Here is a 22,786-nt window from a genome sequence, read left to right on the forward strand (position 1 = left end):
AAAAATTGTAGATTCAATTAACAGACAAATAGATTTTGGGGAAAGATTTACTCGCAGAAAGACTGCAGATGCTGGACATTTTAAGTAAAAAAATTAAATGCAGGATATTTGTCACAGATCTGGTTGCAGTAGTGGACATAGAAATAGATATTACTTCTCAGGTCAATGATTTTCTCCAGAACTTGGGAAAAAGCGTTAAGCTGCTGAGGAAAAGGAGGGTTTGAGACTGAAATAGGTAGAGACCAAATGCTGTTACTGGCTGAGTGAAGATGGCAACATCATGTTGACGACAGTTGATCTTCCTAGAGGAAATGTTCTTGGAAGGAGATGGATGTAAATAGAGAGGTGGGACAACAAAATTGTAACTGTGAAACATAACATTGCAGTTGCAGGAAATTGGAAGTAAAAATACTGGAAATACTCTGTAAATCTGTAGAAAAAGAACAAAAGGAGTTAATGTTACAACCTTTCATCAGAACTATCCAGAACACCAAAGGCAGGCTATCTGAAATCATTGAATTCAAGTTAATAGTTCTGGTGAAAGGTCACCAAACTAGAGAGTTAACCTCTTCTCTGCAGAATGTGTAGGAAGGTCTCGACCTGAAACGTCACCCATTCCTTCTCTTCAGAGATGCTGCCTGCCCCGCTGAGTTACTCCAGCATTTTGTGTCTACCTTTTTCTCTGCGGATGTCTGACATACAAGCTATTAATATTTCCTTTCATTTCAGATTTTCAGCACCTGCTCATTTTGTATCCCATTGATAATGCATTGTTTTTCCCCCTTCTCCCTTCTTTCTCATTTCCTATTTTAATAACTCTTCCTGAAAATTCAGCTGTCATTGACAAGCCTCCCTCAGCCACTTCCATGATTCAGGCTCTCTTGTTCTCCACCATATGATAGATGCTTCCTTTGCTCACACCTCCATCAACTGCCCCTTTTACTAGTGATACCTCCCACCCCCACCCCCATCTCATCTCCTAAATTAAAACTGTTCTCACTTTTACTAATTCTGATGAAACATTGACTGTTTCTCTCCCCACAGATGTTGCTTGACCTTTTGGGTACATATAGCATTTCTTCTTTTTTCTTCACATATTTGTTTGCATTGAGAAGCTGAAGTCCAGCACACTTTGTGCTGGGTTCTCTTCCACAGAGATATGTCACAATCCTAGCATTTCAACAATTGTGTGCTCATATAAAAGAAATGTAATAAACACAGGACTCATTCAACTCATTAAGTCTATTCTGGTCAAAAGATGCTATCCAGCTTAATATAACCACCCAGCTCTTGGTAGGCTGCTATGTTTTTTGTATGAATACTTCCAAATGAAATGAGGGCCAGTGCCTCCTCCACCCTATCGGGCAATGAATTGCCTAACAGCTAAAACAACAGCTTCATCGTCAGTTTTGCATTGTAGATCTAAAAGTTTCTCCTGTGCATATATATCATTCTGAAAGGTCTGGATAGAGTTAGAGAAAGGGTTGGATAGAGTGGATGTGGAGAGGATGTTTCCATTAGTGCTAACGTCTTGGACCAGATGGCACAGCCTCAGTATAAAAGGCCGTACTTTTAGAAAGGACATAAGGAGGAAATTATTTAGCCAGAGTGTGGTGAATCTGTGGAATTCATTGCCACAGACACCCGTGGAGGCCAAGACATTGGATATTTCCAAAGTGGAGATTGACAGATTCTTGATTGATAAAGATATCATAGGTTATGGGGAGAAGGAAGGAGAATTGGATTAAGAGGAAAAGGTAGATCAGCTATGAATGAATGGCCAAATGACCTAATTCTGCTCCTATGACATATGAACTGATGAATTTATGAAACCAACTTTGATTATTATTTGATTCTGATGCACCCATGTCAGCATTAAGTAATTTGATGCATAAACATATAAATAAAAAAGGTAATTCTACACCATACCCATTCATGTCGGAAGAATTCATCAATGCAGGATTCACAATTTATTCCACTAGTATCGCTGGTGCAATTAATGCATACACCACCACCATTGTATTCGCCCTTTATGTCCAAACTATGTCTCCTGTTCGCTACATTCTGGTCATAATAGCAATCGTGAGCTTTTCCATGACAATTACATTCTGCAAAGGTAAAAATTGTTGTGATAAGGCAAAGAATTAAATTTTGCTTAAAAACTCAGTCAATCAAAAGAGTTAATTAATAATCAAAAATCCCTTTCTGTAACGGGTATAGCTTGCACCCAATAGCAGCACAGAATCAGGCAGGTCTAATTGGTAATGAACTTTATTACGATACTGTAACACAGAGTAGTAACACAGGAATGGGTACACCGTACTCACACAGAGGCTCAGGATTGAGCGAGGGTTCCAAAGAGGGGCAGGCAGGAGACGTAGTCGGGGTAGCGGAAGGTCCGGTAACCAGGAGATCCAACACACGATGCAAACAAACCAGCGAGGGACAGACGAAAGGAGAGTCGAAGCCAGGCAGGAAGTCGAGGAGCCGTTGCAGGGATACACCAAACAGCCCAGGAGAGAGGCAGACAGAAACCAGGAGGTACGGGACGAAGGCCGTGGTCGGGGACAGAAGGCTGAGGTGCTATCCGGGAAGACGACAGGACGGAATGGTCAGGGGCAGGCAGGTTCGAATCCGTGTAGGCAGTCGGGAAATCGCTGGAGAGTCTTGCATGAATGCTGAGAACAATCTGGCACTGTGTGAATGGTGAGGAGAGTCTATATACCGGGTTAATAGGTGATCAGAGGCAACTGAGTGCAACAGGTGAGGAGAGTTAGGCTGATGAGAGGGGAGTGGCAGGCGAGGAGAAGGAGGGACCGATGGAAAAGTACTGGGAGGTGAAGTGGATGAGAATGAGGAGAGGGAAGACTGTGACACTTTCCTTATTTTTGTAAGTTATTTGGTTTCAGAGCATTAATTCACCTCAAAAAATTATTCAGCCACAGAAAACAGCAAGAATAAATAGTCATTGAGCTTTGGTCGAGGCTCGGGGCATGCTCATTTTCTACTGTTACTCCATCTTGAGAAAAATGATCCTCTGCTCTATAGAGGACTTCACCAAGGTTTAAACTCACTATATGAGTCGTAGTAAACAATAATTTTCTGGTTCATTCAATGGAAGAAAATCTTACTAATATATATTCTTTTGCACATATTGCAGGATAGATGAAGATGAAGCAGGTTTTGTCACCAGCTTCAATTAACCAATCAAAGCCAGAATGTTCCCAAATAATCCATGTGTTATTCCTTCACTAGTCAATTTAATTTCCACATTAATCACCCACTGTTAGTAAAATACACTCTTGCCATCATTTCTAAATGTATCATCTTTAAGCTTGACAGCAAACCACAAAACATATCTCTGCAGGCAACACATGGGAGTGGAGCCTGGGTTACATGCCAGATCGAGCACGATCTCTCCCACTTATTATGGTGGAATCCTAGCAGCCAGGCTCCATTCCTCACATAAGCCATGAGTCAAGTGCACAAGCCGCGGTTTTCGTTTCGAAGCAGCTTGTGTGCAGAAGAAAAGTTTGGAGGAACATATAATTTTGAAAAATCTCGGTAGCTGTCAGGCACTTGATGATAGAACTTATAAGATATTATTCATGAAAAACCATGACAAATCATGAAAGTAATCACATTCTGCAAAGAGCCTGTAAGGATGTAGAAACATAGGAACATAGAAAATAGGAGTAGGCCATTTGGTCCTTCAAGTGCCATTCAATTTAATCACTGCTGATCATCTAAAATCAGTGCCTCGTTCCTGCTTTTTCCCCATATCCCCATGATTCCTTAAACCCTAAGAGCTAAATCTAACTCTCTCTTGAAAACATCCAGTGAATTGGCCTCCACTGCCTTCTGTGGCAGAATTCCAGAGACTTACAACTCTCTGGGTGAAAAGGTTTTTCCTCATCTCAGTCCTAAATGGCCTATCCTTTATTCTTAAACAGTGACCCCTGGTTCTGGACTCCCCCAACATCGGGAACATGTTTCCTGCATCCTGCCTGTCCAATCCTTTACGAATTTTATATGTTTCTATAAGATACCCTCTCATCCTTCTAAATTCCAGTGAATACAAGCACAGTCGACCCATGCTTTCATCATATGTCAGTCCCGCCATCTCAGGAATGAACCCGGTGAGCCTATGCTGCACTCGCTCAATAGCAATAATGTCTTTCCTAAGGTGCGGTCTCACCAGGGCCCTGTACAACTGCAGTAAGACCTCCTTGCTCTAAACTCAAATTCTCTCACTGCCTGCTGTACCTGCATGCTTACTTTCATTGACTGATGTACAAGCACACCCAGGTCTCATTGCACCTCCCCTTTTCCTAATCTGACACCATTCAGATAATAATCTGCCTTCCAATCTGCCTTCCTGTTCTTGCCACCAAAGTGGATAACCTCACATTTATCCACACTATACTGCATCTGCCATGCATCTGCCCACTCACCCAACCTATTCAAGTCACTCTGCAGCCTCATAGCATCCTCATCGCAGCTCACACTGCCATCCAGCTTTGTGTCATCCGCAAACTGGGAAATGTCACATTTAATTCCCTCGTCTAAATCGTTAATATATTTTGTAAATAACTGGGGGACAGCACTGAGCCTTGCGGCACCCCACTAGTCATTGCCTGCCATTCTGAAAAGGACTCGTTAATTCTTACTCTTTGCTTTCTGTCTGCCAACCAATTCTCTATCCATGTCAATACCCTACTCCCAATACAATGTGCTCTAATTTTGCACACTATTCTCTTGTGTGGGACATAGACATAGACATAGAAAACATAGAAAATAGGTGCAGGTGTAGGCCATTCGGCCCTTCGAGCCTGCACCGCCATTCAATATGATCATGGCTGATCATCCAACTCAGTATCCTGTACCTGCCTTCTCTCCATACCCCCTGATCCCTTTAGCCACAAGGGCCACATCTAACTCCCTTTTAAATATAGCCAATGAACTGTCCTCAACTACCTTCTGTGGCAGAGAATTCCAGAGATTCACCTCCCTCTGTGTGAAAAATGTTTTTCTCATCTCGGTCCTAAAAGATTTCTCCCTTATCCTTAAACTGTGACCCCTTGTTCTGGACTTCCCCAACATCGGGAACAATCTTCCTGCATCTGGCCTGTCCAACCCCTTAAGAATTTTGTAAGTTTCTATAAGATCCCCCCTCAATCTTCTAGATTCTAGCGAGGACCTTGTCAAAGGCTTTTTAAAAGTCCAGATATACCACATTATCCATTCTAGTTTCATCCTCAAAAAATTCCCGAAGATTAGACAAGCATGATTTCCCCTTCATAAATCCATGCTGACTTTGACCTGATCCTGTCGCTGCTTTCCAAATGTGCTGCTATAACATCTCTGATAATTTTTTCGCCAGACAGGGATGAACAATTTTTAGAGTTCATCTATGCGGTCTTTAAATCTTCAGGCCATTCAGTCGTTCAAATCTGCCAACCTTTTAAATCCTTCAGTGGTGACGCTTAGAGTAATCACATCGATCTGCCTTGGACCCTTTTGCATCCTCATTCTACACATTAGCAAATGTCAATTACAGTAAAAAATATGTTTTTAAGCACTTTGAGTAATTGATTCACATCCAATTTATAGGTATATTAGGTTCTGGGTAATTATCCAGGTTTGGTTATCTTCATTGATCCTTGACATTTTTATTCATTAGGCATGTTATATCCATTCCTTATTTTTGCTTAGTAAAACCCAATCTCTCGCATTCTAATTTGCTGTTCATAGTTCATTTGAAACAGTCATTACAGAAGCTGATCTCAAACTGATATCAAAAATGTAATGTCAAAATAGAAACATAAAAATATAATGGCAAAAATAAAAGTGTGAGACCACAAAATTGAATGCTTTAAGTGAAAAGACTGTACCTTATATACAAAGCTTTTGATATATTTGTAACATAATTTTCATTGCTTACGTTCCTGCTAATTATGAACTCCATGTAGAAAAAACGCCTATTCTATAAATACAGCCGGTTTTGTATGCAGACTACAAGAAAAATGAACATAAGTAAAGCTGTGAAAATTGCTCAAATGTTTGTCTCAACCTTAAAATACATTAAGGTTGAGGCAAACATTAAAATACATTAAGAGTCATGAGGTTGCTCTTTTTCAATGGTGGTGAATTGAATGTGCCACAAGCAGATGGGTGTGGTGAATTACATACAGAAATAACGTTATATTTTTAATTATTAATTTCTGTCAATCAACCTGACTTGCGCGGAATATTTGCCATAAGTATAGATTATTTTTCCTTCTGGATTACTGTAAATTGAAAAACCCATTTAACAATGTATGTTTCCTTTCTGCCTCTATCTCACACTAGTCCTTTCTTATTTCACTATGAATTCCTTTATTCTTCAATCTGACTGGCTTAGAAATGTCTTTAGCCTTTTCATTGAGGTCCAAATATTCCATTTCTCTCAATGCCTTGTTAGCAGTTCACACTTTCAGCAAATTGCAACATAAAAATTCAAAAAATCTTAATATGGAAAGTCAGATGTAATTAACTGCAAATTAAATCCTGCCTGCAATCTTGCTCTTTTTGTGTTGTGAAGTGCATCCTCATAAGAGAATCACAAGAAACATTTCTACCCTTGGGTTATCAGCTCATGGTTTTATAAATTATTTCTGTGCTACACCACTTGCAAATTAAACAATCTGCCCATTTATAATAACAATAATAAATTATTAACATGTTTATGATCCTTTTGCATAACATTTGCAATTAATTTAGCAGGTTCATTCCAAAGATGCATTCGTAGTATTGTTCATATACTGAATAGGGGGATCAACATTAAATATACTTGTTATTCATTATACCTCAACTAAAACTTAGATCAGATATTTATGTGAGAAAATATGACAGATAAGTGTTTCTTCTATCTGCAGAATTATCTATTTGTTAATTTACTTACGTTCACACGACTTGCTACTGTAATACCTTCCAGCTTCCCATGCTTTCTGATGGAATCCAGGGCAGCAATGATTACAATTTTCTCCACAGGTGTTGTGTTCACATTCACAAATAAATTTCTGCCAAATAAACGGTACACATTCAAATAAAAAAGAAGTAATTGATTTGTTAACTGAAATAAAAACCTAGTTTACTTTAACCCCTTAGCCCAGTGCTGACCACTTTGGATTAAATGTAATAATCCATATTTTGAAATCCTTTGTTTGAATGCTTTTGATATTATAATTATGGGAAAAGCATTTGATGATTATCTAAATGGTGGCCGATTGGGAAAATTTAATTCAGAAATTATTACAGCGATATTATTCAAAAACAGGTTGAATAAATTTTAGGCATGCAGGTGCAGTTTGGCAGTAATATAAAAACGTAGGATGTACAAAGTGGTAAATTTTTGGCTTATTTGCTATATTTACAAGGATTTTCAGTCAAGAATAGAACAGGGAGGGAATGGATGCAGTTGGAATATAGGGTCTTAAATAAGACCACACCTGGAGTATTGCGTAATTGCAGTTTTTTTGGTCTCAACCAATCTGAGGAAGGACATTATTAGGAATAGAGGGAGTGCAGAGAAGAAATGAGACACCGACTAGACTGATTCCTGGGATGTCAGGACTGTCTTATGAAGAAAGACTGGATAGACTTGGTTTTATACTCTCTAGAATTTAGGAGTTGAAAGATTCAGTTGAGAGGGGATCTTATAGAAACTTACAAAATTCTTAAGGGGTTGGACAGGCTAGATGCAGGAAGATTGTTCCCGATGTTGGGGAAGTCCAGGACAAGGGGTCACAGCTTAAGGATAAGGGGGAAATCCTTTTTCCCCTAAAACCGAGATGAGGAGAACTTTTTTCACACAGAGAGTGGTATGAATCTCTGGAACTCTCTGCCACAGAGGGTAGTTGAGGCCAGTTCATTGGCTATAAAAAAAAAAAAAAAAAAAAAAAAAGAAGAGGGAGTTAGATGTGGCCCCTGTGGCCAAGGGGATCAGAGGGTATGGAGAGAAGGCAGGTACGGGATACTGAGTTGGATGATCAGCCATGATCATATTGAATGGCGGTGCAGGCTCGAAGGGCCGAATGGCCTACTCCTGCACCTAATTTCTATGTTTCTATGTTTCTAATCCAGAGTGAATTTTGAAATAATTTGTTTGAAGAAAAACTCATCCTGCATGTGGTTATGGTTAGACAGGGTAGCCATAAACATTTCCTTATATTGACAATCTGTAAAAAATGCCCATACTGCTCTAATAAACAGTATCTACATTAAACATTAAAACACTTTCATGGCGCTAATGAATCCTCTCTAACAACCTCATTTGATCCCTACTCTAATGTGAACACCAATTTCTTTCGCTTTTCCTTGCAACTAACACCTTTCCTTCCCAGCACCATCTCCAGAAATGTTTTCTCTCAGGCATTGACCCGATTAGCTAGATGGAACCAAACCAATAATTTAGAATCATGGGAACAAATGAGTCGGCAAAGTTTTCTGAAGTAGAAAGAGACCCGTCAGCCCAATGTAGTGCAGTTCAAAAAATAACTAATGAACCTAATCCTCCCTTTCAGCACCAGGTCTCTCGCCTACAGATCATGGTGTTGAAACACACACATGTAATGAGGACTTGTGCCTCGTTAACATTTCAGGCTATGAGTTCCAGACTCTACTATCCTCGGTGATAAAGATTCACCATGTTCCCTCTAATCCATGATAAATGCAATCATGAGGTTTGTGGTTGCCTGCCACTTGAATACACCATCCCATTCTCGTTCTGATCTCTCTGCCTGTGACCTCCTGCACTGCTACAAACCATGCCCAATGCAAGCTTGAGAAACGGCACAGTTCTAGGCACAGTTCAGCCAGTGGGACTCACTATAGGATATTCCAACTATTGATTTTTTATTCTTTCTTTTCTGTTTGTATGAGAACTGGGCACATTTGCCAGCTATCCTTTTTTTTTGTATAGTCATGCTGCAGAACATTACACACACTGCACAACATGAGCAACATATTATGTGGACAAAGAAGCTTAATTTTATATCAACTCCCCTTTGAAGTTGATTCCCTAATTCTTTATGTCACCAGATCTGAATAATTTGTTTTTATTCCACTCATTGTCCTTTCTCACATTGACTAACTTTTCCCACCTTCTCAGTACTGATGAAAGGTTTCGGGCCTAAAATGTTAACCATTTCACTTTTCGCAGATGCTGTCAGAACTGCTGAGCTTTTCCTGCATTTTCTGTTTTAGCTGTCATGTTAAATTGGAGATCTTGCCACAGCTTTTGCATAGACTTCTCCTGAGGGACCATTCTGATACCATTATTAGGGAATTGTTTCCTCTCGGCTGACACCACTTTGACGATATCTGTCTTTTTTTCTGAACAAGTACAATAGAACCATTTTCAAAGTTATTTTGTAAAAGTAGGTGCAATGGAAGAATATACGTACATTTGTTGCCAAATCACGAGGGCAAGCACGTGCATGTCCATAGCAGATGCACATCCCACCAACAGAAATATCTTTCAGAGAGTAGTAATACTTAAAGGGAAAAAAAAAGAGTTAACATTTTCAGTAAGACAATAATATTATCCTGACCAAGTAGCTCTGGATATTACCAACAAAATGGCCAAATCCACATAAGAGCAATCATTTTACTGGTGGTGATGAGCAACTTTATGGAACTGCTGCAATCTTTCTGGTGAAGATAATCCCACAGCACTGTTGGATTTGATGTTACAGGATTTCAATTTGGTGACAATGAAGGACTGGTGATATCTTTCCAAGCTAGTAGAGTGGAAACCAGCACATGCTGGTGTTCCCATTGTCCCCCCCCCCCCCCCCCCCCCCCCCCCCGAGGAGGATGCTTTGAGGATGCAGGGTGACTTGGACAGGTTGGGTGAGTGGGCAGATGCATGGCAGATGCAGTTTAATGTGAATAAGTATGAGGTTATCCACTTTGGTGACAAGAACAGCAGGCAGATTATTATCTGAATGATGTCAAGTTAGGAAATGGGGTAGTACAACGAGATCTGGGGGTCCTTGTTCATCAGTCACTGAAAATAAGCATGCAGCTAAGGCAGGCAGTGATAAAAGCTAATGCAATGTTCGCCTTCATAACAAGAGGAGTTGAGTATAGGAGCAAAGAGGTCCTTCTGCAGTTGTACATGGCCCTAGTGAGACCACATCTCGAGTATTGTGTGCAGTTTTGTTCTCCAAAGTTGAGGAAGGACATTCTTGCTATTGAGGGAGTGCAGCTTAGGTTTACAAGGTTAATTCCCGGGATGGCGGGACTGTCATATGTTGATAGAATGGAGCACCTCGGCTTGTATGCTATGGAGTTTAGAAGGATAAGAGAGGATCCTATTGAAATATTTAAGATTATTGAGGATTTGGACACGCTAGAGGCAGGAAACATGTTCTCGATGTTGGGGGAGACCAGAACCAGGGGCCACAGTTTAAGAATAAGGGGTAGGCCATTTGGAACGGAGATGAGGAAAAACTTTTTCACCCAGAGTTGTGAATCTGTGGAATTCTGTGCCTCAGAAAACAGTTGAGGCCATTTCACTGGAAGCTTTCAAGAGAGAGTTAGATATTTCTTAGATAGCGTACGCAGAGTTCGAACCCGGCGTTCGGAAGCCGCGGTCACGTGACTCGGGAGGGGCCGCTTGTTTCGCTCGGTTTTTGCTTGCGCGCATTAGGTTCAGCGCTGACCACCGTTGTGGGCAAACGTGTTTAAAGAACATGTATACTGGAAATCGAACTTTTGAATAAAGATCTGTTGGAAACCCCAGTTGTCGTTCTTCTGACCACCAAAGCGGAATCAAGGGATATGGGGAGAAGGCAGGAACGGGGTACTGATTGTGGATGATCAGCCATGATCACAGTGAATGGCGGTGCTGGCTTGAAGGCCTATTCCTGCACCTATGGTCTATTGTCTATTGTCTGGGAACACATTTGTGACAAGACAGCAACAGTTCAGGATGACGACTCACCACTATTTCACAGGGCCAATGAGAGATGGATAATAATCCCAATATAAATTAATGAAACAATGCTGGCATATTTTATTCGATCTTAAATCATGCTTAATTAAACAGCATTTTTTTTTTTAAACATTCAAGAATACCGGAAGGAATGGCAACCCTGAAACTGTGTATAGTGCTTGACATCCTTTCATAAATACCATTCTCGCATTTCTGTTTTTATTCCTATCATAAATAACTTCTGGCTGTTTACAATGAAATTGAAAACAGAATTGCACTCTCATCCTGTTGGTTAATGACAATGAGATATAGCTCTCAAGTGAATCAACATTTATCTTATGATATTTCTCTTACTAATAATTATGTAAAGTGGAAACTGAATTTGCAAAATTTAAATATTTTATATTATAAGCTTCTATCATAACAACGAATTAGTTACTTTTCTTTTTCCCAAATGATCAACATTAAAATCTCCCAACTATTATATCAAAATTTATCAATATTAACATGCTTTTAGCAAACAAATTTACTGCTGTTGCAATAATCATTAATTTCTGTACAGTAATACAGTGTGGAAAAAATATTATTTAAAATACTTTTCCACAAACTTTTGATTTGTAGTTAACATAAGTTTTTGAATATTTTCTCTAAATTCACTTCCATTGTTCTACGCTCATGCATCCATTTAACAAAATCATAACAATTCAAGCTTGAGCAATATTTTAACTCCATCAAGCGTAGCATAAATTTAATCTTTTTTTTTAATGGTTTTGGGATTATAAGCATCGCGAAGAAACAGTGCTAACCGAAAGACAAAAGTCACATGTAGGTCATTTAGAAACTGCCAGGTAATTGCACATCAGCAAGTTTTTTTACAACAAATCCTGATGGGCCTGTCCCACTTAGGTGACTTTTTAGGCGACTGCAAGAGACTATGCAGTCGCCACATGGATGCCACATGTTCGCGGGTGGTTGCCGGGGAGTTGCATTCATGGTCATGAGTTCCCGCATTCTGGGAACTAGTCGTGGCCTCATTATGGTCGCCGTAAATTTTTCAACGTTGAAAAATTAGCGGCGACTAGAATGAAGCCGCCATGGAGAGTAGCGAGAATTCTCGAGCCGTAGGTGGGTTGCCAGGAGGTCCTAATGGGTCGCCAGGAGGTCGGAGATTCTCGGAGGTTCTCGTAGGTTGTAGCCGGAGCTGACCGGTGAATTTAATTAGATCATTGAGAAAAAAAACGTAAGCAGTAGTTTTCAGAACAATGGATAACCGACCAGTAAGGTTAAATATCCGCCGAGCTTCATAGCCGTGTATCTCTAGCTTCTTAAAAGTTGTCTCCACCCCCTCTCCCCCTTCCTCTCCCCCCCCCCACCTCTTTTAAACACTGTGCTTTAGCCATCTTTATACAGGGCCAACCTTCCTGTTCATCGCTGTGTGTGTGTTTCACCTTGGCTTTGCACCATGTGAAGTTTTTAGACAGTGCTCCCCCCGCTTGCCCTGTGTCCCGCCTTCATAACGGGTTGGTGAAGGAAGTTTGTGTGTGTATGTTCCCCTCTGACAATCGCCGTTCCAGCTGCCGATTTTTCAGGCATTTCACTGAAAAATCGCCTAAGTGGGACAGGACCATGAAGCTTTCATAACCATTGTCAGATTGTAACTCAAATGTTGCAGAAATTGCTAAAGTCAATTTAGTAAATAGTTATATTAGAATTTAAGCTAGTCATTTAGCTGATTGGTTAAACATCGTCATCATCAAACAACCATATTGCATTCTAAATATTAACCTTTTAAACTCCAATTATCCAAAGAGCAATGTGAAATTAGCATCCTGTCTGTAAAGTATAAAAGTGTCATGAGAATGAAATTATAATATTGTGCTTGTTATTAACTGTAATTGTGCATACTTCTCATCAGTGAAAAGGGGCTTATAATAGGTATATTGCAAAGCCTACCTGAAGCGTCGCTGAAAATCTGTCCCAGCTCATGTGCGCGATTTTGGCGCCGTTTAGAGGGGGCGGGTTTAAAACGCGATTTCCCCTAGGCTGTTCCAATCGAGGATGTTCAGCCTAGTTAATTATTAACGGAAAATCGCTGGGATATTCCGTCGCTTTAGCTATTATTAGTTTTAAAGGCTTTATATAATTGTTGTAGTAGTTTAAAAATTAACCTCTAAACCCGCGACCACCGGCAACCGGCAGGGTCTCATACAGCAGACAACAGAAGGTAGGCTGTTTATTGTTACATTAAAAAGGGCTTCTTAAGATCCCTTTATACAAAGTTTAATGTTGCGAGTAGCTCATTTTGGGCCCATTATATCCTGCAGTATTTTTCTGGGCATTTGAGGGTACAAATCTACCGCAATGTGAACATTCTAAACCAGCGCGTTCACAGGAACCCACTAGAAAGCTGATTTAAATGGACTTTAATTTACAGCAATTGAACACTAAATTCCTTCCATTTGGCCTATAAATTAATGTAAATGAGATTTGAAAATCATGTTTTATTGTGAATTATTTGTGAATATTATTTGGACACTTAGGCTATTTAAAAATGTTAATCATTTATTAAGAAATAGATAGATGTTTAGATCTAGTAATTGAAGTTTGAAATTAGCTCCATTTGGGTAACTAACTAATTATATGTTTTAATTTCAGGTCATCCAAGTAAGATTGATTTATATTTGTATCAGAATGCTTCAATCTATGATAACTGAAAATTTCATTCAGTTCTCTTAATTTTTAAGAAAGTTATGGGCTTTTGACTGTCCACGATCACAGCTTTTTTGTTATGTCCATAGAAAATCAATAGGGAACAAGATGCTAATTTTCGGGTATGGAAAATGGCCATAACTTTTTAAATACTTGATATATGAAAGTGAATTAGGTGTCAAATTAAACTTCTTTTTATGCTTTATCTGATGGGATAAATTGCAGACTTGATTTTTTAAATCTCAAAATTTTGTAACATTGCTACTTATAATATAAATATGGGGGAGCAAGCATATTAATAAAACAGAACAAGTTTAATTAAGCATTATTTTCATATGTTTCATAAAAACAAAATCCTTAAAAACCCTCAGTCCTCAAAGAGAGTCTGTAGCAGATGAATCATTGAATTTTCAATGATAATTCAAAATGTATATATATTTTTAAAATATATAGCAGAAAATCTTACCCTTCTAGCTACAATAGGGTCAATATCTGTTGCATCATGATATGCCAAAGTCATAAGATCAGCATTAAGCGTTCTAATTCTCTGAAACGTCAGACGAATATAGCGAGCAGTGGTAAATTCCAAAAGGGTTGGTGATGGATCATCAGCACTGGGCCTTCCATTAATGAGAGATGCGTGGATCTGAAAACAGCGTAGGAGAACCATAATTTTCATTAGTGTCTACTCACACTTTATATTTTGTAAGCTTTCATATCCATTTCATGCAACAACATCACCTTTAGTCACTAAATATCTTTTAACATTTAAGTGATTAAATTTTAATATTACAGTAAAAACTGAAATGTTCATTGAAATCCAATTGAAATGTCTACGTAAAATAATATAGATGGAAAATAAATTTTGGCCATATTTCACCTTACAACATATTATATTATTTTTTAAATGTCTATTTTTCTAAATATTAACTCACATATCAAATTGTAATCAATTGTTTTACAATAACAGCTCTTTAATACACAAACCATTGCATAGTAATTCACAGATGGTTGAAATAATTACATGTCTGGAACTGGAGATTATTTATTTGGATTCCTTCTTTCATTTCCTTCTTGCACAAGGGAGTTAATTTTAAAGTAATAAAGCTTCTGTAAATATGTTTGTGTGTAATGCGAGCAACCAGAAACAATTCTAATTTCCAAATGCAAAACAAAAGGACTTAATCTATTTACATCATCTTTGTTCCCAATATTCTCTATACATTTTAATATTACCACCACAATGTCAACATAATATGCTTCCAGATGTTGTTTTATAAGTTTATTGGATAGCTGGCAGTTTGCAGCCAACACAGCTGGTTGATTATCATATTGATAAGTAGCTGCTTGGAGGAGGCAGAGGAGCAGCTGATTGCTTTGCTGATGCTGGGCTTCAAGCCTGATTGAATTTACCACTATATATATTCTATTTCAATTTGTGTTTGTATTTTTTATGTCATGAGGTTTGCTTTGTCAGATTTGATGGGACAGGAAGCTTGGATATGTTTGCTCTTAGTCTTCTCCCAGATAAACAAAGTGAGACAGCAGCAAGGGAAAAAAAAAATCTGCCTTCACAGCAGCACTTATCAAAATCGTGAAAACTCATCTTCAGCCATCAAAATCATCACAAGTCTGCTTCCTGACTCATTTCACTGTCAGACCAATTTTCAAAAGGAGAGGATGAGAAGCTGAAATTATTGATATTTTGGAACAGTGACTGAAATGCAATAACTCACCCCAGCCTAAGATGTTTTCTGACAGAATAAGGGATTGTTACAGATGAACAAGGAAATTCCCACTCAACCTCATCTACCTGAACTGACCTTGCTGTTGCAACAAAGACTGTTATGCCCCTGTCCCACTTAGGAAATCTGAACGGAAACCTCTGGCGCCCCACCCAAGGTTTCCGTGCGGTTCCCGGAGGTTTTTGTCAGTCTCCCTACCTGCTTCCACTACCTGCAACCTCTGGCAACCTCCGGGAACCACATGGAAACCTTGGGTGGGGCACAAAGTTTCCAGAGGTTTCCTAAATTTGTTGTGTGTGTGTGTGGTGGGAGTGGGGAGGGGGGGGGGGGGGGGGGGGGGGGGGGGGGGGAGGAGGTTGTAGGTTAAGGAAATTATTTTTCCAAATTTCTGTCAGGATGTGGTCAATAACAATTGGGAGAGTTGCTTTGCATCAATGCAATCTCTCCGTTTCCTCTGTGCCCCAAGCTATGCATTCTGCCTGGGCGCACTCCCAGAACATTTTGCACTTACATTCTTATATTTCCTGAATAACATGTTATATTTCCACTGTTTTCTCTGTGCATCTTTTTTGTTAATGTACTAACTATGCTATTAAGTTGTAAAATATAATTATGATACCAATGTGAATAAAGGTTGTGAAAGTCTTATTCTATGAAATATAAAATTTGATGTTAAAATTATTTGGCTCGCCCCTTGGTGATAATGTTGGTAATGCCAATACTTGTTAACCATTATAAGATCATAAGACATATGAGCAGAATTAGGCCATTCTACCCATCATGTCTACTCCACCATTCAACCAAGGCTGATCTATATTCCTTCTCAACATTCTCCTGCCTTTTCCCCATAATCATTAATGCCCTTAGTGACTCATCACAACTCTGGCTATAGAAATTCCTCTTCCTCTCCATTCTGAAGGTACAACCTTTTATTCTGAGACTGTGCCTTGTGGTTCTGGGCTCTCCCATTACTGGAAACATCCTTTAATAATAATAATAATAATAAATTTTATTTGCGGGCGCCTTTCAAAGTCTCAAGGACAGCTTACAGAAATTAACAAAAGAGAAAAAACATATAGTCGGAGTAAAATGAATAATAAGGACATTACCAATACATAAATTAAAAACAGAAATCGCTCCAAAGACAAAAAATCAAAAAACACAATGTGAAGAGAGAGCAGCGGCAGCTAAAGCGCGCCAGCGTCCACTCTCCCTTCCAACAGCCATCTTGGACACAGACTAACATATTAACTTACACACAAAAAAATCATCCCCCCACAATGGTTACCACTGTGGGGGAAGGCACAATGTCCAGTCCCCATCTCCAGTTCTCCCAAAGTCAGGCCTATTGAGGCCACCGCTATTGCCTCTACGGAGGCCCAATGTTCCTGGCCGTTCTGGCTGGGTGGTGTTGCCCCGGAGTCGGGAGAGTCCTCTCAGCGGCTGGGCCACCTGGAACGGCCGCTTCCTGACTGGGGACCGCAGCTTCCAAAGCCGACAAGGCTGCGCCGGGTTGAAGCTCCCAGGCTCCCGATGTTAGAGTCGGCGCCGCCCGCTCCGCTCCGCAGACCCGCAGCCCGGAGGTGTTGATCTCGGATCACAGCTCACCGGAGCTCCAGCGCGTCGATCCAGCGTGGCGACCCAGGCAAGACATCGCCCGCTCCGCTCCGCGATAGCGCTCCAGCGCTGTGCCGCCACCGAAGCCGAGGTGCTGGGCGGTCCCCGCCAGGAAACGGCGCTCCACGCCCGCTGGTAGGCCACGAGGACGGGTCGACGGGGCAGCCCGGAGAAAAAGCTGCCTCACCGACCAGGTAGGGACCTAGAAATATAATTACCCCCTACCCCCCACATTAAAAAGTCAATTTCGCCAACAGACGAAGCACAGGACTTACTAAAAATTTCAAAAAAAAGTGAATTAAACGGACGGCTGCTGGTTAGCAGCCGTTCCCCAAGATGGCTCCTCCTCCTTTGCACATCCTCTCTACCTAGGCCTTTCACTATCCAGTAGGACTCATTGAGATCCCTCCTCATCCTTCTAAACTCCATTGAGTACAGGCCCAGAAACCTCAAATACTCCTCATACATTAACCTAATGATCCTTGGGAGCATTCTTGTAAACTTCCTTTGAAACCTCTCCAATGCCAGCATACCCTTCGTCAGACATGGTACCCAAAACTGGTCAGAATGTTTCAAATGTGGCCTCACAAGTGCTTGATAATGCTCATATTTAAATTTAATTCCAACAAACAGTACAATGTTGGTCACAAGGCAAGCAGTGTTTCTTTGTGCGCTGCTAATCTTACAACAAATTCAACAAGAACAATGAATTCACCTCTGTTCCGCACATTACCGCAGATAATTTACATGAGAACTTATAAAGGATATTCTCATTTTTAATTTCTTGCTTACCTCACCGTTTTCAAGGGGTTGGATTTTTGAGTAGAATGAGGTACAAATAATTTCATCATCCATTACATAAGTTGGGTTGCCTCGCCGAGGCTGAATGTTGTAGCGGGTCAGACACTCTGTATCAGTTATCGCGTAGTATTGCCATGGTTTGAATGTGATCCCATCAGTTGAGCGTTCCAAAATCCAATTCCCAGGTCGTGGAGAATTAGCAGCTTTTATTATAATGTATGCAATCTGGAACGTCTGTTAAATGGGAACAACTAAATTACCATCAAAATCCCATTGATAATTATACAATCAATAACCATTGATCTGTGACTTGTTCCAAAACATATTGTAACATTTTGCATCTTTGTTCAACTTTCTTTAAATATATTTTTTGGTGGTATTCTGACAATCTTTAAATGCCTGCTTCAGTATTTTTCTATGCAGAAACTTATCACAAAGAAAATCAAACAAGAGTGCAGCATTATCACTGAAGTAAATAATTACGATTCAGCTTACATGGCTTTTGTTGACCAGGCGACGGTTTGATTTTATCATTTTACAATTCACTTGATCAATTGCCAAAAGTTCAGTTTATAAGTTCAGTCAAGCAATTTCATTTCTCCCCATATAAATGATGAAAGAACAAAGCCAATATTTTCCAACATTAACTATGTATTCTAATCACTGACTCAACCATTTCTCCAGTAAGTTTGAAACTAAAAAAGTCTTTGTAATTTTGATGTCATCATTCATTCCCAAGCTAACAATCCATATCGTCACAAAATGTACCTACTGCCACTTCTGTAGCATCACTCAATTCAACTCTGCTCAGCCCCTCTGCTGCCAAAAAATGGTACATCTTTATTACTTGATTACTCCAATCTATTTCTAGCCAGTCACTTGCATTCCAATGCTATAAACTAAATTTAACACAAATTCTGATGCTCTTCTTCTAATTCATATTGTCCAATTTATCTTTTATGCCCCTGCTGCTGAAGTTAATTGGCCTCTCCATTTTTAAGCCTTTTGAGCAGCCCCAAATGTAAATCAGGTCAACCTTAATAGTCAAGATCTTGTAGCTCTGGAATTCAGAACTCAAAGACCCATTTTGAAAACAAAATGATATTGCATGCTGCATACATTTGCTTTGCCATTTATGGGGAGTTCTGGACTTCCCAGATATTATCTGGGCCTTCCTTAGTGCAAGGGGCTAAGATTGGGCAACATTTGTTTGATGCATTCAGAAGGATATTTTGAAATAATATGTAGATAGCCCAACGAAGAAGGAGGCCATACTAAACATTATATTGGGGAATGAACCTAGCCAGGTGCTTGAAGTTTAAGCGGGGGAAACATTTTGACAACAGTGACAATAATTCCCTAAGATATTTATTGATAAGGTTTTGAGTGGTCCTCGAGTGAAAATATTACCCTGAGGAAGGTTAATTACAGCAGCAATTATGAACAGTGGACATGAACTGGAAGATTCAACTTTGAAGATAAATCCATATCTGGCATGTTTGACTCTTTAAAAGATCAGCGTTTTGGAGTTGCATGTTCCTGTGAGGATACAAAATTGGTCTCAACACTTACTAATAATGTTTTCTTTGGATGAAAATATTTTTTGGCTGTGTTAATAAAACTGCACACTACTAATTTTCATGAAAGATTTTTTTTCAAACATGAGATAAAAAAGTAAAACAATGATTTGTAAAAAATATTTAATCTGATTCCACTGGCTTGGATATCAACCGCCTCAACTTCTCCACCCCCCTTTCTCACTCTAACCTCTCCCCCCCTGAACGTATCGCCCTCCACTCACTCTGCAACAACCCCGACTGGCTGATCAAATCTGCCGACAAGGGAGATGCCGAGGTAGTCTGGCGTGCTGATCTCTACCAGTCTGAGGCCATGCTCCAACTCTCAGACACTTCCTCCTACTTATCCCTGGACCATGACCCCACAGACGAGCACTATTGAATTATTGACCATGTGGGTTTTCTCTGGGTTCTCCAGTTTCCTCCCATACTCAAAAGACATACAGGTTCGTAGGTTAATTGTAAATTGTAGGATAGTGCTGGTCAGCGTGGAATCGGTCGGTCGAAGAGTACAACATGAAAGCAAGTTATTTGCTGCCTTCTCACTGCTTTGTTGCCGAGATACAAACCAGTAAACCATCCGATCGACATGTGTCTTGCAAAGCCACAACAGCTGTAGAGTTGTTGCCTTACAGCACCAGAGACCAAAGTTCGACACGGTGCTGTCTGTACGGAGTTTGTATGTTCTCCCTGTGAGCCCCTGGGTTTTCTCCGAGTGCTCCGGTTTCCTCCCACATTCCAAGGACCTACGATTTTATAGGTTAATTGGCTTCAGTAAAAATTGTAAATTGTCCCTGGTGTGTAAGATAGGGCTGGGTGTGCACGGATCGCTGGTCGGTGCGGACTCGGTGTGCCGAAAGGCCCCGTTTCAAAGCTGTATCTCTAAACTAAACTAAACTGGCATGGATCTAGATAGGCATAGTAAATGTAATATTAACTATATTATATCAGACACAAGCGCGATGAACAGGAAAGTTTTACTTGGTAACACAAGGAACTGTAGATGCTGGTTTACAAAAAAAGACAAAGAGCTGGAGTAACTCAACGGGCCTAGCAGTATCTGGAGAATAGGGTGACATGGTGGCAAAGCAGTAGTGTTGCTGCCTTACAGCGCCGGAGATCTGGGTTCGATCCCAACTAAGGGTGCTGGCTGTACAGAGTTTGTACGTTCTCCCCATGACCGCATAGTTTTTCTCCGAGATCTTCGGTTTCCTCCCAGACTCCAAAGACGTACAGGTTTGTTGGTTAATTGGCTGGGCATGTACGCTTGGTATAAGTGTAAGTTGTCCCTTATGTGTATAGGATAGTGTTAGCATATGGGGATCACTGGTTGGTGCGGACTTGGTGGGCCGAAGGGCCTGTTTCATGCTGTATCTCTAAACTAAAAACTAAACCAAAAAAAGGGGCTTGTTTCCATGCTATATCTCTAAAGCCAAAATATAATTTTGAATCTCTTTGTTTTATTTTACCAATATTATTTATTTTTACATCCTGTGGCATTGGAGATGATGCCGGATTTGGAGGTGACCACACTGACAACCGGAGTCGGGTGAATTCACATATATATTTCATTTATGGTGGTAGGAAAGTCCAGAACCACATGGGGGCGCTATCCCTTGCTGTCAATGAACATGTGAGATGACGCTGGCGATCTCAGGCTTGTCCCGGCAGCTCAGTCCTGGTCTTCGAATGAGGAGGCATGGCAATCTCAGGCTTTCCCCTGCATTTTACCCTTGCCTCAAGAGGTGGCGCTGTTGGTCTCAGGATTATCCTGGCTGCTCAGCTTTGGGCATGAAGAGTGCATGGTGGTGGTCTTTGGGCATGAAGAGGGCATGGTGGTGGTCTTTGGGCATGAAGAGGGCATGGTGGTGGTCTTTGGGCATGAAGAGGGCATAGTGGTGGTCTTTGGGTTATCCTGGCTGTTCAGTCTTAAAAAGCAGCCAACATCATCAAGGACATACATCACCCTGGCCACTCTCTCACTTTGCTCCTGTAGGCAGTGGACTCTAAAAACTGTAAGGTCTAGGTTCAGAAACAGCTTCTTCCCAACAACCATCAAGCTATTGAACACTACGAATTCGAACTAAACTCCAACTAAACGCCAAACTACAAACTGCCTAAATTGCAATAGGGACTTTAGGCATAACTTTGATTTTGCACTATATTGGTGCAAAATATATAGATATAAAAAATGTCTATTATATTTTTTGTTTGTTTATTATATTATTATATGCTTGCGACCTTTGTGTACCTACCGAGGACATTGAATGTTATCATGTTATGATAAAAGGAGGGAATGAAAGAGTTAGCACAGTCAAAATTAATGTAGTACACAAAATGTAGGCTAGGCTGTCTTTTCAAGTACTATCATAAAATGGAAACACTATAAGAAAACATGCTTTTGTGAAGGCTAAAAGAAGGAGACTGTGCCAAGATAGCAGTGTACTGCTGACATTGCAAAGACAAGTAATAACTTGTTATCGGATAAGCCTGATGTAAATATAGCTTTTCTTAGCTTTTCTTGTGTTCTAAGAGGCTGCAGAGCCTGTCAGTCATGCCATATACGAACATGGGAGGTGTGTTTCCTGATAAGATATTAGTATAATAACGGTGTCTTTCCTTTGTTTGAGTTGAGTTGGACCACGAGGGAGCTGAAGGAATGTAATCTGTCATCCCTAAGCTACCGTCAACTCATGCTAGCGAATAAAAGAAACTTGCTTTACTTGATTTGTGTCTGGTTGTCTATGGAAGGTAAAACAAACTTTAACACTTCCCAACAACCATCAAGCTATTGAACACTGCGAACTCCAACTAAACTCCAAACTGCGAACTGCCTGGATTGCAATAGGGACTTTAGGCATTGCTTTGATTTTGCACTATATTGGTACAAAATATATAGATTTAAAAATCAATGTCTATTATATTTTATTGTTTTTTTTATTATATTATCTGTTGAATACTGTGTTTTCAAACCTGTCGTGCGACTGCTGCTGCAAGTAAGAATTTTATTGTTCCGTTCTGGTACATATGACAATAAAACATGCTCAACTCTTGACTCTAATTTTTGCTGTCAGTTTCAAATATTTAAGTCTCTGGAGTTGATATTATCTTTCCCTGTTCTTTCTATTATTGATAGTGCACTCCACACTGAATGCACATCTGTTTAACAGTTATATGCTGCTTATTGTGGTGTAAAACATACTGCTGATGTTAAATTTATATATTAGAAAGGTATTTATGAAATGTACAATCAATTGTAAAACCAACATTTCACCTTCATGTTTCTTGATTAACCCATCAAAATACATTTTCAAATATTTTCTGTTTAGGAACAGAAATTTCAAATGTTAAAACAA

The 22,786-nt window shown here is 39.9% G+C and overlaps 1 protein-coding gene across 1 annotated transcript in view; it reads right to left on the minus strand.

Annotated features, from left to right (window-relative positions):
* lama2 (laminin, alpha 2) overlaps positions 1–22,786 on the minus strand; it is a 323,797-nt gene that overhangs the window by 201,939 nt on the left and 99,072 nt on the right. The window contains exons 4-8 of the mRNA XM_055636370.1: positions 17,845–18,087; positions 14,157–14,336; positions 9,447–9,536; positions 6,944–7,061; positions 1,930–2,108 (exon numbers count right to left, since the gene is read on the minus strand). Coding sequence (XP_055492345.1) covers positions 1,930–2,108; positions 6,944–7,061; positions 9,447–9,536; positions 14,157–14,336; positions 17,845–18,087 — 810 coding nt within the window. The remainder of the gene's footprint in view (positions 1–1,929; positions 2,109–6,943; positions 7,062–9,446; positions 9,537–14,156; positions 14,337–17,844; positions 18,088–22,786) is intronic.

The sequence above is a fragment of the Leucoraja erinacea genome, chromosome 5, assembly GCF_028641065.1.
Source record: "Leucoraja erinacea ecotype New England chromosome 5, Leri_hhj_1, whole genome shotgun sequence".
NCBI classification, from domain to species: domain Eukaryota; kingdom Metazoa; phylum Chordata; class Chondrichthyes; order Rajiformes; family Rajidae; genus Leucoraja; species Leucoraja erinaceus.